At 36.3% G+C, this 18,753-nt stretch overlaps 1 protein-coding gene across 2 annotated transcripts in view; it reads right to left on the reverse strand.

Moving 5' to 3' along the window:
* Positions 1-2,844: 2,844 nt before the first annotated feature.
* cntnap3 (contactin associated protein family member 3) overlaps positions 2,845-18,753 on the reverse strand; it is a 133,721-nt gene continuing 117,812 nt past the window's right edge. The window contains exons 20-24 of one of the 2 annotated variants that reach the window (XM_079861207.1): positions 17,077-17,210; positions 14,152-14,239; positions 7,649-7,867; positions 6,041-6,112; positions 2,845-3,603 (exon numbers count right to left, since the gene is read on the reverse strand). In XM_079861207.1, the coding sequence (XP_079717333.1) occupies positions 3,407-3,603; positions 6,041-6,112; positions 7,649-7,867; positions 14,152-14,239; positions 17,077-17,210 (710 nt within the window). In that variant the 3' untranslated portion in view covers positions 2,845-3,406. The remainder of the gene's footprint in view (positions 3,604-6,040; positions 6,113-7,648; positions 7,868-14,151; positions 14,240-17,076; positions 17,211-18,753) is intronic. The other variant, XM_079861208.1, reaches the window with a different exon arrangement.

Raw genomic sequence — 18,753 nt, forward strand, 5'->3', positions numbered from 1 at the left:
AAGGTGGCAATACAGACCTGTTTGCTGTCTAATGCTGTAATTACATCATCAAGGACCTTTGTGGTGGCTGTTATGCACCCATGTCCCGTCCGAAAACCAGATTGCATGTCAAATAATATATGATTTTTATCCAGGAAATCATTTAACTGTTTTTGGACGAGCTTCTCCAGAACTTTGGCAAGGGCATGGTAGGATGGAAATTGGGCGATAACAATTTGGGTCAGATTCAGAACCCCCTTAGATAGATAGATAGATAGATAGATAGATAGATAGATAGACAGACAGACATTAGACAGATAGATAGATAGATAGACAGACAGACAGACAGACAGACAGACAGACAGATAGACAGACAGACAGATAGACAGATAGATAGACAGACAGACAGACAGACAGATAGACAGACAGACAGATAGATAGATAGATAGATAGATAGATATAGATAGACAGACAGACAGACAGATAGACATTAGACAGATAGATAGATAGATAGACAGACAGACAGACAGACAGACAGACAGACAGACAGACAGATGGATAGATAGATAGATAGATAGATAGATAGATAGATAGATATAGATAGACAGACAGACAGACAGATAGACATTAGACAGATAGATAGACAGACAGACAGACAGACAGACAGACAGACAGACAGACAGATAGACAGACAGACAGATAGATAGATAGATAGATAGATAGATAGATAGATATAGATAGACAGACAGACAGACAGATAGACATTAGACAGATAGATAGATAGATAGATAGACAGACAGACAGACAGACAGACAGACAGACAGACAGACAGACAGATGGATAGATAGATAGATAGATAGATAGATAGATAGATAGATAGATAGATAGATAGATAGATAGATAGATAGATAGATCTATCTATCTCTGGTTCTCTCATGTTCCTCCCCTGGGTCTCGCGAAGTATGAGCGTTTAGCCTTCTGCTCTGAGAAGAAAAGCGCACACACACACACACACACACACACACACACACACACACACACACACACACACACACACACACACACGTCTCCCAGGAAAGGTGACCCTCAGCTCACAGCTGAAATATGACATCTAAATATAAAAGATTTGATCAGTATCAGTATCATAAAAGTAAACAAAAGCAGCGCAGCAGGAGTGTGTTCAACCGCATGTCTGCAGGAACTAACAACACAAGCTGTGACGGTGTTAGTGGGTTTCCTGATGCATTATTAATAATCTTTCACCAAGACATTTACAATCTTCTTTTCTTTGGCTAGAAAAAGTTTTTTTTTAAATCCTTTACAAATATAGATTTTTGAATCAATATAAAAATGTGGGAACAAGTGTTGAGATTTTCTCTGAGCACATCTGCACATTAGCTCATATGAGGAGATTATAATGTACAGTAAGAAATGATTTCATTAATAATACAAGATGAACTGCAGTTAACACAAGCCCTGTGCTCAGAGCACCATTAAAGACACAGTTCTCCCAAAAATCAGTCCATCCATCCATCCGTCCATCCACAAAGATTAATAAATGCTTTTAAAATGTATTGTTCATTGTTAATGTTAGTTAATACATGAACTTATCAAATGAGACCTTATTGTAAAGTGTTACCAAATTTTGTGAGATTCACAGGCCTTGACCACATAGTTGAAGATTTAAGATTTCTCTTGAATGTGGATATCACACCAGTAACCTAGTCATAATCTGTGTTTTTCCCTGTCAGCATCGCTCCGTTTCACAGTTTGCTACTGTACGTCATTTCTTTCAAATCACATCAGAGGCATTAGCGTTTCACAAAATAATAAATCCAGCTGCGCCGAGTGGAAGTCAGAAAGCATGCGGGAACGTTGCAGTGTTTTGTGCTTCACATGAGGCTGTCAGAGACACTTTGTTCACATGTGATCCTGTGGCTCTTGTGCTGATGAAGTATTTGACAACATGATTTAACGTCACATGCTTTTGACCAAAAACATCACAGAAAGCTAAAAAAACATCTTTTAAATATGCCTGCAGACTTCGTTTCGGTCTTTTGGAGATGCCTAGTCAACATGAAATCAAAATGCACTGTTTACTTGACTGTCTTGTCTTAATGGGGACCTATTATGCCCTTTTTCAAAGTCTTGATTTTGTTTTTGGGCTCTAGAGTAGTTTTTGATGCTTAAATGTCCAAACAACACATTATTTTCCGCATTGTTGCAGCTCGTCTCGTCCCAGTCTGTCAGTAACGCTCTGTTTAGTTCCTGTCTCTATGAAAGAGACTATGTTCACACACTGTCGTAATTACCATAATTAGGACATTCCAACTTGTGAAAAGCATTCACATCCTCGTAGATCTAGTAAATTCGTAATTTTCTGAGAGCTTGGACTTGTACCACATGACCGCTGTACCACCTGACTTCTGCAGATTCATGTGGGCATTGATAGTGTCACTAAAGAAATGCATTATTCCCAGTCTGAGGACACGAGCTGCTCCGAGTAACGTCACCTGTTGTCATCTCGTAATCACAATATGGCATGAACGCAGCAGAAGCTCCTCCTCCTGAAAAGCACACTCTGATTGGTCGGCTGGATCAGTGTGCTCTGATTGGTCAAGCGCTCCCAGTGTGTTTGGGAAATGTCCCACCCCTTACCATAACCACCAGTTTCAACACACTACTAACTAACTCAACCAGGCCCCGCCCCTTTATTCTGCGTATTAATTATTTAAATGAGGAATATTGTGACGTGTTTGTTCCGGGAAGAATCTCAAGACTACAATGGAGGAATTCTTTCATAAAAATCTAAAGAAATGAATGAATTAAGAGACAAAAAAGACTCAAGAACCAGAGACACAGGTTGTCCACAATAAACAACTGTCATAGGATGTATTTTTTTTTGTTCCAAATGGCAAATCATTGAGAAAAAGCACGGGAAAACGGCAAGAGTGATAAATACGGAGTGTACAGCCTTGTGCATTTCCACAAAATCTCAAGTCTTTTGCACGAACGCATGTATTCACAACAACATCACACTCGCCAACTCACATTTATTTGGATTTAGTTACACAATGATTGCTTCTTTAACTCCGTTAAACGTAATACTGAGCACTGAATCGTTCAAAGGCAGAAGGAGAAAGTGACGTTACAAAGTTTCATTTCAAAAGAATATTTACAACCAATGAATGTCATTATACACACCTTAGAAACCGTACTATTGTGCCAAATCTCTGGACAATAAATGTTTTATGTACAAAAAGGGCATAAACCGAGGGACACGTCGCTCCTTTTCAGCTGCCCCGTCGGATGACAGTCTCTCGGACGGCTTCCCATAATGCACCGTGAATGTTAATGTCTCTAGACTCGACAAGGCATTTCAGTCCATTGGTTTAACTGGATTAGTCCGATACGAGGGGAAAGAGCGTCATATGAAATATTCTTTTTGGTTGTCACTGATAATGCCCAGTGAGTTTGGATCCGTGTTAAAGGGTGTTTCGGGACTGTCGTCTGTTTTTCCCGCTTTGGGCTCTTGGGTCTGAAACGTTTCTTTCCGCCGGTACAGGAATCGCGCCATCACAGCCAGCGCGGCGAGACTCACAAATATCACGACGGCAATGACACCTGAAAAACAGCACAACAGTGAAGAGATCTAGACGTCATGACGAGAGTACATTTCTACATCTCTGGATGATGAAACATGCAAAATGTGTGATGGTCACACTGTGACGAACTTAAAAAAAAAGTCATATAAATAAAATATTGTAAATAAAAATATAAATTCATCAAGATAGATATATATGATTTTATATTCATTATATGAATACTAATACAATATGCAATGCATTTATTTACATTTAAATTACTACATATAAATAATAAATACAAATTAATTCATATACATTATTAATATATTGTAAATGAATATACATTTAAATAATATAAATTAGTTATACATTGAACTAATATGCATTTATTAAATTAATATATATAATTTATAAATAAAATATATATAAATTAACAAATAAAAATTATAATTCATTATGAAAACTGAAAGAATTCCATATATATGGCTTATGGTGATAAATCAACATTGGATGTAATAACAGCAAAAAAAAAAAAAAAAAAGATTTAGGGAACTTTATATAAATAATATAAAAATATGAATGTATTAATATAAATGTTTAAATTATTTAATATTAATATTGATTGATATTTTTATACATATAGAGGAAAAAAATATTATAAATTACTATAAATGTAATGAATATAAAAATATATATGTAATGAAAACTAAAGGAATTCCATATCTTTGTTTTATGGTGATGATTCAACTTTGGATAACTACTGCAAATTAAAAAGATACAACATTAAAACATTAAAAATTCAATATCGGATGAAAGAACAAGAAAAAAACAAACATACCAAAAATTGTGAAAATGTATATAAATAATATACAAATACAAATGAATGAATATACAATATGAAAATATTCTAAATTAATATACATTTAATTAATATAAATTAGTTAAATTAATGTATATACATTAAACTTATATTTATACATTAAATGAATAGGCTACATATAATTTATAAATGAAATAAAATAACAAATAAAAATTATAATTCATAATGAAAACTGAAAGAATTCCATATATATGGTTTATGGTGATAAATCAAAATTGGATGTAATTACGGCAATGCAAATTTAGGGAAATTTATATAAATAATATCAAAATATGAATTAATATAAATGTGTTAATATTATTTAAAATTAATATTCATAATATTAATATACATATGTAAAAGTAAAAAAATATTATACATTAATATAAATGTAATGAATATACAAAAATATAAAATTTGTAATGAAACCGGAAGGAATTCCATATCTTTGTTTTATGATAAATCAACTTCGGATAACTACTGCAAATAAAAAATATACAAAAAATTCTTAATTAGGTTAAATTGAATAAACGCCATAAAGCATTCAAAAGTAATCCCGTAAATTGGTCACGGGATTGGATTTTAGTGCCACAAACCGCAGCAGGCGGACAGTCAGAGGACTCACGCTTCTATCATGTCACAATCAATCGTAATTTACTCGATGTTTCTGGACCGGTTAAATACAGACTATCAAAAAGAGAGAGAAAGTTGGCAAAAAAAAACCCTTGGACTGTCGCTAACCATCAGACGTGTTGTGAATGCTTCTTCGCCCTTAATTCTACACGCTGTCAGAGCGAAACGCCTCTAAAATGTTTCTCTCCTTTGTGGCCGGTTAAGCATGGCACATTTAATTATAAAGGGTAAAAGAAATGTCTAATTGAGGCACCACAATAAATCTCAACTCAATTTAATGCCACATTACGATGGCTGTGAAAAAGGACAAAGTGTATTCTGGATTGTAGCAGAAGCCCCTTAATCAGAAAATAATTTCTTTAAATGTTTAATTAGTTTTGAAGACCTTTGTTAATTTCATTCTATTTACCGATAACTTTGGAGAAGTCAGTGTGAATGCAGCTGTTAAATCAGTCATTACTGAGGGCCACGGAGAGGTTTTCTGATTAGTTTTATAGAGTCTTTTAAATGCACACGGAGGCTGAGCTTCCCAGTTCTCTTTGCATGACAAATAATCCAACGTCTTTGTCATTCAGTGCAAGTTTTAGCTCACAAAATGCAAATTCTGCCATCGTTTACTCCGGAACGGCTCTTTCTTCCCGTTGAGCACAAACGGAGCTGTTTAGCACAATGTTGATGCTGCTCCTTTCAACGCAATTTTCCTATAGGCCGGACATCACTTTTGCTCACTTCTCAACTTTTATTCTGCATTTATTGTCCTTTTTGAAGCTCAACTGAATAGAAAAGAGCAGGTAAACATTTCCCTTCGTCTTCCACAAAGTTGATAAAGTCAAAGTGGATTGGAACGAGCAAATGATGTTTTGGGTGATTTGTTCCTAGAGCAAGACAAAGTCGATATGAGCGGAAAGCAAGCAAATAATAATGAATGAAATGAGGAAAGATGAGGAACGGAGTGTTTCTGGAAAGCGTGACATCCATTTACCTCCGATCAAAGCCGAGTCGCTGTTGATCGCATTGACTATGGGCTCGCCCGCACCTACTGTACCCACATGATCTACAGCAGAGGAAGAGACACAGAGATCATCAGCAGGATTGAAGAGCTTATCGCTCGCAGATCGCGGCTCATTGAATACGCCGCTTCAAACGCGGAGGCAATACAGAAATGATTATGCAAATGAAGGTCTTTCTCACGCAGATTAATACAGTGATCAGCCTTTACGATCATTATTGCTCTAATTTAATTAGCACTGCGGATGGATTCAGTGAGCCAGCGACCAAAGTTTGCAGAAATTCCACTTTCAGGGGGAAGCTTGGGAGAAAAACTAAGGAGAAGTTTGGAAAAGAAAGTCGGAGAGAGAGAGAGAGAGAGAGAGAGAGAGAGAGAGAGAGCGCTCTTGTACCTCAAAAGTGTTTCATTCAATATAAACATGTCAACGGTTTAACTAACTATAACCACAATTCAAACTGTACTTGAGCTGAAAGATAAAACTAAAAGTTTATACTAATGCTAAATTTAGAGTTTTATTGATTTTTTTGATTGACCTTCCAGCATTAGTACAGGTTCTTAAAGACATTTGTCATTAAAAACACTGAATTATTTTGCTGTTACAATGACACTTCAGGACTAAACCAACAATGTAAAACAGACAGCATTTTAAAATGGACCAAAATATACAAATTAATAATCTAAAATCGAATTGCTCATATTTTTAAAACCCACAATCATTTAGGTGTCTGTACATTCAATGAAAAGCAAAATTCATGAACTTGTGTAGAGTTTCAGGCCTCGATAGTTTAAACGTTGGGTTGATATCTACTCAAAACATGTTCACTAAAACATGATTTATTAATCCATTGGCAAAGGCTCTTGGGACTGACACAAGGATTATCGGTCGATGTTGATCTATAAAAGACCAAATATCAAGCGATTAATTGGCTTGACCAATAAACCAGTTGAGTGCATTAGTACCCGTCCACTTTTCCAGTGGCGGTGGTTGCCGAAGTATTTTTCCCACTTATTTTTTCCTTGGAGATTTTGAAAAAATCTTCATTAAAGCCATTATAAGCCATAAACCAAATCACAACATAGACAAATATACAAAACTGTGTATTTAATGGCTTCAACAAGGGAAAGAACTTCTCAAAAAACAAACAAACAAAAAACATCTATAGAGGAATATAAACCTATATATTTAAAGATGGTCATTATGTATATAGAAACAATTTATTTTACATGTATTGCAATATGCACATATACTATATATACACACACACACACAAATATTTAAGTAGTCTGTGAGCGATTACTTTATATTCGCAGTGCCTCATGGGATTCTCTGCAGAATTATGGGTAATGTAGTTTTTCATCAGGAACTCTGTTGTTGAACATGATTATTTTAAAAAATATGTTGAAATACTGGCTTCAACTAAAGCATTTACCATTGATTAGCAACCTTGTAGCTCACAGGTCTTTAAGTCGCTGTTAAAAATCAATTCCCCTATGGAGAAAATGAATGGGATTTTTACTTCCGGACTGTTATGTTGTATAACTAGGGCAAACAGGGCTGTGTTCAAGTTTTGCTGGCGTTACCTGTGAGAGAATGAGTCGTCTCAGCTGCATAGGGGTTTGATGGTACAGACGAGCCACAGCTGGATTGGGTCAGAAGTCCGGTGACTGTGACAGGACTCGTGTCTGGATACAGCAGAGCCGCTTTCAACGGAGAGATGGAGTTAAACTGGACCACAGACAGACAGCCAGTGAAGCCCAGAGCGTTCAGACGGCCGATCTCTGGATCCACTTCACCAGATTCTGCAAAGGCACACATCTGAGCATTCAATGAGATCTCAATCATATCTTCTCGAGACAAATGGAAGCTTTTCTGCTTCTCCTGAAAAAAAGACCCCAATGATCTCTCACGTGTCTCATCTAGAGTTTCAGAAGGGATCTCAACATCTCTAAATACCCAATAGCCTGCAATATAAAGACACAGATCTCAAAAATATATCAATTGTTTCTCTCGGATAGCAATTACATGGAGATCTAATGAAAATGTTTGATCAAGTCACTGCTTTTTAGGTGTTTCTCTTGAGAAAAAGACCCCAATGATCTCTAGAGTTTCAGAAGAGATCGAAACATCTCAGACCGGACTCAGATTTACCAAGATAAAACAATATAAAGTAAAAGATCTCAAAAATATTTCAATTACTTCTCTCAGATAGCTAATGAAAATATGTTCTAAGAATGTTTTTAGTAATGTTCCCATTAAGTTGTGAAAATGTTATTTCTGAGTGTTCTATGAACGTTCAATCAGGGATGTAGTGGAGGCTAAACGCACATAAACGCCGTTTGCGCACCTCCCTAAATTCGGAAATAGCGTTTACCCACCTCCAAAGTGCGTTTATCCACCTCTAAATTTCACGTTATTTGAGGTGGATAACGACAGAGCAGAACGCGCAGCGCAAACACGGAGCGGAACATTGAGCAGAGAGCGCAGTGCGCCGACACACACACACACACACACACACATGGAACAAAGAGAACGGTTATGTAACTGAGGCAGCTGTAATGATGCAGTGTATTTTGTGTTCAAATGGAACATTTTTGGTTTTATTGTTTTTTTTTAGTTTCGCAAAATCGTCTGTTAATGTCGGCAGCCATTACACTTGTGGAAATTGCAGTGCAACTTATATTGTCTTTCTTCTGTTAATTACAGAAACTGAGTTTTCTTTAAATTAAAATATGTGGCACCAGATTCATCCTTCTGTCATTAATCTGCACCTGCTACATTAGCAATTGGAAAATACTGTAATCGACAACTATGATAATCGATTAGTCGGTTTGAGTCATTTTTTAAGACAAAAGTAAACAATTCTTTGATTCCAGCTTGTTAAATGTGAATATGTTCTAGTGTCTTCTCTCCTCTGTGACAGTAAACTAAATATCTTTGAGTTGTGGACAAAACGAGACATTTGAGGACGTCATCCCGGGCTTTGGGGAAACACTGATCCAAATTTTTCTGACATATTATAGACCAAACAACTAATCAATTAATCGAGAAAATATTCAACAGATTAATCGACTATGAAAATAATCCCAAATCCCTAATCATTATGTACAAGTGCATTGAATTGGAAGCCCTGGATATAAGCCTCCCTCTCTATCGCTCTTAAATATTTTTGTTCTCTCTGTTTTGTCATTTAGTAAACTTTATAGATTTCAACCATATTATTCCTTCTTGAGTCTCTTTAACAAGAACTTAGATTAATGTATGAATTGAATAGTGACTGTGTGACCTATGATGAGGGAACAACCAGTGATACCCTTGGTAGTACCATCAAATGATAGCCTCTAGCGATGCCATCAGGATACACATACACCAGTAGACAGTGGCCCACCTTACCGGGTGACTACATCGTGGTCCACCAGAATTTATAGTTTACTCACCTCTTTTTTTACCACTACACCTCTGCGTTCAATATATATATATTTTTAAATGTTTCAAAAACATTTTATTCTTGATGATTGTTAAGGAAACATTACATTTTATCATTCTGTAAACGCTTTGGGAATGTTACATTTGAATGTTCTGAAACAAGTTGTAACATTTAATACATACATCCATACAATAAAAAATGTTGGGTTGTTTCAACCCATTTTTTGGGTCCAATAACCCAACCTTTGGGTTTAAAAATGTAATATAATTTTATTTATCCAACGGTAGGGTTTGTCCATATTTGACCCCAAACAACCCAGCATTTTTTAAGAGTGTAAAATGTTCCAGAAAAAAAACAAAAAAACTTCCATGAACAATCTATAAACGTTTTTGTGCTAAAGTTTTGAGAACATTATTATTAAGACCAGATAACTTTAAACAAACATTCAAATGATGTTACTGGAAGAATGTTTGCTCATAACTTTGAGATAGCATTACCACAATGTTAGCCTGAGTTCTGAGAACATCCCCTGTTTTCTGGGTTAATGGAGATCTAATGGAAATGTTTGGTTAAGCTTTCTGCTCCTCAGATGTTCCTAATGTGAAAAAGAGCCCAATGATCCCACACGTGTCTCTTCTAGCGCTTCAGACGAGATCTACAATCAAAAGATCTCATTATGAACTCAAACATTTCTCCTTAAATTCTCCCAAGACCAAATGATCTGAGCTGCTCCCACATTCATTTTACACACAATATGTCAACTATTGATTTATTTCTATTTTGCTTCTTCTAAGGAAACCCAGGAGAAACATCTTACACAAACTTAATCAATACATAACTTGTGAACTCCATTAAGCTCGGAAAGAGCAACCACTGAGCAACAATATTCTTCACAGCATGTTCTCACACCCTCGGCAACTATACAGTACAAGTCTCACTTCAAGCGCACACTAGAGCACAACTGAACACAAAACCATGCGATTTAGCTTTTGTGCAGGACATCTCGAGCGAAAACCGCATGTCGCATTCCATTCCGCAGCAACGGCAGAGAATTGAATTGCCTGAAGAAAGTCCTTTTATTCAGATATTGAGGCAGAGGCGACTCAATGGTCAATGGGCATGATGTATTTGACAAATAAACATGTCCATGAACATTTTTCAAGATTTAAAGGTCCCGTATTATGCCCCTTTTCACAAGATGTAAAATAAGTCTCTGATGTCCCCAGAGTGTGTATGTGAAGTTTCAGCTCAAAATACCCAACAGATAATTTTTTACAGCATGTTTAAATTGTCATTTTTGGGGCTCAGAAAAACGCTCTGTTTTAGTGTGTGCCCTTTAAATGCAAATAAGCTTCTGCTGCACGACACAGGGGGCGGAGCCTCACGAGCTCGCGCTCAGTCTCTCAGGACAATTCATCTCACGGAATGATGATAATATCAGAAACTCTCAGTTACGGTGTTCATTTCGAGTCGGACAATAATGCCTACAGAGTCAGAGTGCTGTATAGAGATGAAACAGGTATAGTTTAGTAGTTTAATTACGGTTATTATAACGTATTTGTCATCTGCTTGTATGTATCCATTATTTATTAACAGCTTACAAGTCTGCTGTCTGAATGATGATCAAACATATACTGATGAGTTTAATAAAGTTTATTGTACATCACACTAAAGATGAAGCGTCAGTTTTACTTCAGTAAACACAGTAAGTTATTAGAAGTGCTTAAGTACATAAACGAATTTCGGTAGAGTTGAGGGAGCATTCCTGTGGGCGGAGGTTAGTCAAAAAACGGTTCTACTGACGTCATTAAAGAAGGAAGTAGAGGGATGTAGTCCAAACGGGCCGTTCGATGTAGTCGACTTCTGTTAAATAAAATATCTCGCTTGGCATTGAACTTTGAGCTTTATCATTTTACAGATATTATTTATACTCTAACAACAACATTACACACTATTTAAAGTTTGAAACATGGGATCACGAAGAACGGGACCTTTAAGGTCTTTTGTTTGCTTTCTTTTCTAATTCAATACATTTTTCTTTACAAATTATATTATCAGCATTGCACTTTGAGTGAAAAGTTAACCCTATAAAACACATTTCACACATTAAAAGGCCTCTAAATGGTCAACATGATCAAAACTTTCCTGAAAAACCAGTTGCACACAATCTACACATGCATGATTGATGGTTTATACTTTTTTTTTTTTTTAGCAAGTAAAAGCCTTTTAGTATAATTGCACAAACATCCACATTCAGGTTTGTGTGTTTTTCCTGTGAATTCTTTACTGATTTTTAAAAATGAATTAGCAGTAACTTTCATATTGTTAGTAATATTTTAAGATGAACACTTACTGGACCGAAGCAACTTGATTATCCATAGAAAAATCATGATACAATGTGAAAAATCAATCAAATTTGATTGTTGAAATGATGCAATCAAATTTGATCCATCAGGCTTTTGAGGAAGGTTTATTTGTTCATCTCTCAATCATCATTGTATTGCATTGCATTGCATTATGTTTTGAAACTTTTATCATAATTAAGCTTTTAAACCATCTAAGACCTATGGGAGATATAAAGTGACAAATTATATTTACAGTATAAATATCAGCATCTGCACCAAATTGCATATTTTTGCTCAGTTTTGGACTTTGAATAAAATGTAGGTGTTTTCATCTCCATATTTTGCACTATAACATACTGTATGAGTCATAAAAGCCTGATGCATCAAATATGATCAACAGATTTTTTTTAAAAATATTTAAAGATCCAATAAACTTGCATAAAAACTGATTTTTCTGACTATTATTTCATGTCAGGCTTTACACTGAAAAATTGAAAAATGAACATAAATTTGAGAATGTCTTAGTATTTGGTGTGTATCTCTTTTGACACGAACCAAACCTGATGATCATGTTCTCCAGCACGATTTGAACATCTGTTCGGCATCATTTCAGCTTTGAACGGGCCTGTACGGGTCTAATATTAATCTTCAGGAGCTCACATTTGATTTAGTTTTCATTACAAGTCGATTTCTGGCCGTGATCAATAGTGTTTGCTGGAAATGACACACTGTCAGCGACACACTATCTGAAGGGTTACAGCAAATGCATTTCATGTCACATGTTCATATGAAAGGTCATATGAACGCACAGGCTGCCACATGAGAATGTTTCCCTCCATAAAGCGCCGCCAACCTCGACCTGTACGACATTACAACGAGATTGAACCAAGCTAATTTAGCTCATGAGCATCTCTAGGTAACTAGAAATTACTGATGGGGGAGGTACAGTATAAAACATTATAAACCATCCATCATCACTGATCATAAGCAACCATAAAAACCTCTTTATTTTCTTCATATCTGTAAACCCTGCCAGTAAACCTTACAAAATGATCATTTCCAAAAGTCACCATAAAATAAGTAATTACATTTGTGCAGTCTATTCTTTAGGACCATTAAGATTTTTTTTGTCATGCAGTTGTAAAAATCATCCTGAACAAAAATGTTTTATTAAAATCAGCAAAAATAAAGGAGGTATAACAAATACTACAATGCAGTATTTAAATAAAAAATAAAATATTATTTTCACATTTCAGTTAAAAATATTACATTCAAAATATTTTGCACTGGAATGAGAATTTAGCAGCAATTTATGCCACTAAAGTGTCATGAGAATAATGTCACAATGCAAAAAATAAATAGAAAAATCCTAAAGCTCCTATAATAGTTTTTTTTTTTTTTTTTAAATGCAAGGCTGCAAGCTTCATATTTTTAAACTTCTGCTGTATTATTTATTAACTGAATGTTTTATTCATCTATTTGGGTTGTATGACTAGAAAGTTGTGTGCTTCAGGTCTTATTTATAGGCATAAAAAAAAAAAAAAAATCAACCTGACCTATTTCACATCCCCCATAGACGACAATAATAACAACTAAAGTCAATATTAGTCTTATCTGAAGTAAATAGGACAAACCGTACTCTATACACACACAGGCTGAGGAGTTCGCCTGACCGAACAAACAAACTCCTGATGCTTCCGCTTCCTCCAGACATTTCAGCATCTATGATGGCTAGAAAACCTCTAAAAGGAATATAATAATATATAATAGCCACTTACAGTAACTGTACATAATTCAGAGACATTTCCTCCTTAATACAGCAGTGATGTTCAAAATAGAGTATTTCTGCTTCCTGAATAGGATATACACTATATGTAAGACTTTTGGTTTTTGCTCATTTATTTTGATGCCGGATACACACTGGATTTATAATGGTTCTTTATGACTGTTGCTTGTCAGACTGTACGAACATGATCCCTGCTGTAAGCCGTGTCACACTGTAGGATCTCAGTTGTCATTTTGATCATGGCGATTGTCGTAGGAGAAGCTACAGTGCAGGACTGTGTCTCAAAACTTTGCCAATGGCAGAATTTCATTGGAGGTCAAATTTGATCGCAAATGGACTGTCGGAAAAACATGTCAAACTAGCAATCAAAGACTACAGATTTCGTCCTGGGATCATCTTTTAGGATTTGCAGAATTGCCAAAAACTGGAATGGCCAAAACCATACAGTGTCGAAATCATACACTTTTCCAGTCCTAAAAATCTAATCCCTAATATTCCAGGTGACCGTTGACAGTGATTTTTACTCACCGAGCACTTTTCCGATGACGATAGATTTGATGGCGTTGAATTCAGAGTCTGATGTAAGATTGAAATCTTCTTTTGCATGCTGATCGACCTACAAAAGACGCAACAAGCCACAGTTAAAATTGTATGTGCATCGAGTAAAAACGTTTTCCCGCGTCATGTTTATTCATAGCAAGGTCATATTCGTCTGGAAGCATTTGAATTAAAACTGCTCTTCAAAGCAACCGTAAAGCACATTACTGCTGGCTGATTCAAAACCAGAGGATGTTCTCCGGTCCGGCCGTGTGTTTGCATTTAAAGTGTGATTATTGCAACGGTTCAGACTAAGTGCTGAGATCATGGACGGATCCGCGCTCCCGCCACGACCTGCACCGCCACAGAACATCGACTGTTATTGAGGAGCACGTGTTATGCATCAGCGCTGCAGTGTCCTCATCAAGTCCTCCAAACTCATGAATATATGCATCACTGTTTAATATTTAGATGTACATGGTAGCCTTTTAGAAAGAGATTAAAGGAATATTCTGGGATATTATCAACTTATTTACAGACATTTCTTTGCTACAGCCATTCAAGGCACAACATGTGTAAAATTAACAGATATCACCACACTCTTCCCAACCGATTAATCAAAGTACATTAAGGCACTTTTTTTGTATCAAGTTTTCTGAAATGTTTTGTTTAAATGATGCATAATCTAATTAAATATGCACTAATTTGCATGCATTTTCAGAACATAAATCTGAACATTGATTTTGGAAACACACCATAAATCACAAAATACTGTCAACAGCCAGAAATGTGTTTAGGAATGAAATGTTTTATAAATCAGGAGAATGATATATGAACAAACCCCTCAATAAAAACCTTCAAAAAATAGGTAGGAAGTGTAAACTGTAAAGTTTGGTGTATGTAAGCGCTACTGTCACAATGCCTGTGCTGTGTCTTATGCTTTGTCGGACTTTTATGTTGAAGTGTATTCTTAGTTCCCCATTGTGTTCACTTCCTGTGTTTGGTTCCCGGTTTGTCACCATAGTTACCCTCATTAGTTCCCATGACATTAACCACCAACACCTGTCCCTTGTTAACCTGTGTATGTAAACCTCTGTGCATCAGCTGTTGTTTGTCCATCACTGCTCCTGAATGTGTGTTCCTGTTGTTGCTCCCCAGTCTTCTGTGTGGATTATTCTCTTGTTCCTGGACTGGATTATCTGTGTTTGTGTTTCTCAAATAAACTGGTGCTTGCATCTGGATTCTCTTTCTCTTCCTTGTCCCTGCTCACATGTAACAGCTACTGATATCTGGCTCATTTTGAGAAAATGGCCTTTAAAGATATATGTTGTAATTGAAATCTACAGATGCAAATAGATAAAGTGTACTAAAATAAAGACTTAAATGTGTATTTTGTATGTTTTTTCCCCACTGGTCTTAGGCCGTGTGTCCACCAAAGCGTTTTTAGCCAGCTGAAAACGCTAGATACTCTGCTGAAAACGCCAAGCTGTGAGCGCTTGATAGCGTTTTGGCAGCGCAGCATTTTTTCAGTTGAGACACTTTGTTGCTATAGTACAGAATATCCGCGGCACAGTTTACTTGTAACCGAGTTCGCAGATAATTTGTTTCATACTAAAAAATTTTTTTTTATCCATTTTGTTCGGTTAGCTCTGCTGGTTGATGTCGTTGTGCAGAAAGAATGTTGTGACGGTTGGTCGGTGTGGTATTTGTCCCGCCCCTCCTCCACTGTGATTGGACGGCTGGGTAAAAAAGTGACAGTGATGAGCGTTGCGTTTTACCCAAAGTTGAACATTGTTCAAACCTGTAAAAACCTGTAAGTGCTCAGCGCTTCAGCGTGAAAAAAACGCTTAGTGCCTCGTTACGCTCATGGCGTTTTAAAAACGTGGCGCTCCCATTGAAAACCGCATGAAAACATGCTTTGGTGGACACACGGCCTAACACCCGGCGCAATGCAGCGCCAAGCGCGACGCAAGTGTTTTTTTCTAGTGTCAGCCCGACGCAGTTATCATTTTCACGCCCTACGTCACGTTGTTTAAATAGCAAATGCATTTGCACCCATTTGTGCGCCCATGGGCTGCTGGTCTGAAAATGAGGTGTGTGTTCTGGCGCATTGTTGGTGCGTTGCTATTTTGAGGCAACAGAAATAAACTGAGCCATTGACCGACTGAACCCTGGTCTTAAGTCAATGGTGCAATGTTATTTAATGAGCGCGTTAGTAATGTGCGCCTATAAGCGGGTCCACAGGGTGCGTACACTCTGCTTATTAAACACACAGGAACACAAAGCAGCACACAAACATGCCAAATATTTTAAATAAATTACAATGTAAAAGATAATTATTGTGTACATAAAGATATGGTGAATCCGGCTTGTCCCGTAGATGTTCTGCTTGCGCACTTTTACCTCGCGCACGAGCAGATCCGTTTGCTCTCTGGAGACGTGTTCGGTCTTTCCACTATCAAATTCCGTCATGTAAATAGCGAATCTGCCATGGCGCGAGTGCAACTGGCATTTAAAGGGAATGGGAGATGAGACTCTGATTGGTTTAACGCACGTACAGTAAATCCCAAAACACACTCATTACTCATTATGAGAATTGGGACAACCCTTTTAAACCATTTTTCCCGTAGTTAAACTAGCAAAAGTGGATTCCGACACGCCCTAAGTGAACTTGCGCTGTGCGCTTTAGATCGTTAAAATAGGGCCCCAAATCTCAAAATCTACCAGTGCATGAAAAAAAAAAAAAAAAGGTTTTGCCTGAAAAGGTTTAAGTTTTGGTGATGATTTCCCTTCACAGATGCTGTTAATCTGTGTATGTTGAAAACGCCCAGAATATCCCTTTTGTGCATTTAACCCCGTCCCAGTTTGATGCAGAGAGATGCAGTTTCAACAGCGTCCTTCAATGGGCCACAGTACCTGAACACTGAGCGTCTCGGCGAGTCTCTGGACGCTCACTCTGTGGAGTTGCCCGTTGGCCAGATTCCTCGCGCTGGCTCGGAAAACCTCCGCCTCTCTGTTGTGCTGCAGTTTGTATTTGATGTCCAAATGTCCTTTACAACAAAGAGCATTTGATTTTCTAAATATCTGAGACAAACAGAAACATCAAAAGCAACAGAAGCGAGCACGCTTCTGCAACTATAAAGCTTCATCTTAAGAGGATTAACATTTTATCCTCTTTGAAACAAAACTGATGCCGAAATAAATTAAAAAAACAAACGTTTCATCAGTTTTGGGATGATTTAATCATCTATATACAAACAAAATGTTTTTAAGCTGTCTTTATTAAGCTAAAACTAGATTTTTGCAGGTTTTGCATGTGACAAACAGTATTTTGAGTGGTTTATAGCATGTTGCTCTGGATGGTCATTTCTATGCTAATGGGTCAGAAGGCTTTTGCTTTCAATTTTTGGTGAACCAGTTAATTAATGTGAGCTGCATGTAACAGGAACAGGAACAGGAAGCTGTCAGCCCGAGCGCCAGGGTTCTGGAGGCTGTTATCTAGTCTTCTGGACTTTCTGCATAATTGGACTAGCAGGTGTTATTGGCACATGCTGTCTGGAAACCCAGTGTGCCGGGATGAGCCAGATCCAGAGTTTCCTCCTGAATTCTGCTTCTTCAGCGCGGGACGCCGCAATAATTGGCATCAAACATGGTACATAAAACAAGACTATTTTGGGCAACTCACTTTGACGTTTGGTTAATCAAAATAGCATGTATTTACACACTGTCATATAAACATCCATTTCAAATTCAATGATTAATTTGCAACACTGTATTCTAACCAGTTTAGTATTATTTATATGCTATTTATTAAAAATATTTTGACTTGGCTTTGATTTTTATATTTTATAGTTTTATATATTTTTTAAGTTTGCATTTTAATTTTGTCATGTGCTTCTATTAGCTTTTGTTTTATTTCAGTTTTGGTAAGTAACTTTTCACATTTTTGTTTAAGATATTTTTAAGTTTCATCTAATTATTATATTTTATTTCATTTCAGCATTATTTAAACGATCAGAAAGCAAAATAAACGATAAAGAAAATTAATTTTAATAGTTTCAGATCTACATTTTGTCAATTTTATTAGTTTTCTTATAAATATTTAATTTTAGCTTTAATTATTTCAGTTAGTTGCCAAGGCAACATCATTAAAAGAATTGGCTCAAAATAATCTTTTACTTGGACTACAATGTTTTGCAAAGAAGATGCAATAGAAAGATGTGTAGTAAATGTATTGTCTTTGCATTATTTAGTGGCTCGCAGCCTGTTTATCTTGTCACATTCAATTCTGTAAACTCACAGCGAAGGAAAAATATTATTTTTACATGAAAAAAAGTTTTTTTGCATTATGCTTGGTTAGGAAAGTGCAAGACTGATTCAAATAAACTTCATGAGTCTTTTTGCATATGATTCATTAGAAGAATTGGCTCAAAAGAATCTATTAATCAGACTACAATGGTTATGTTCTATATTTATTGTCTGTGCAAAATATTTTGGTAGATTTAGGAAACCCTATAAGACGTGTCTCTGATATCCGGGTGCAGTTCTGGATGAAAGTTGGGGAACTTTTTAAAAGACGAGAGCTTTCGAGAA

This window comes from Squalius cephalus, assembly GCF_949319135.1.
Source record: "Squalius cephalus genome assembly, chromosome: 24".
Taxonomy (NCBI): Eukaryota; Metazoa; Chordata; class Actinopteri; order Cypriniformes; family Leuciscidae; genus Squalius; species Squalius cephalus.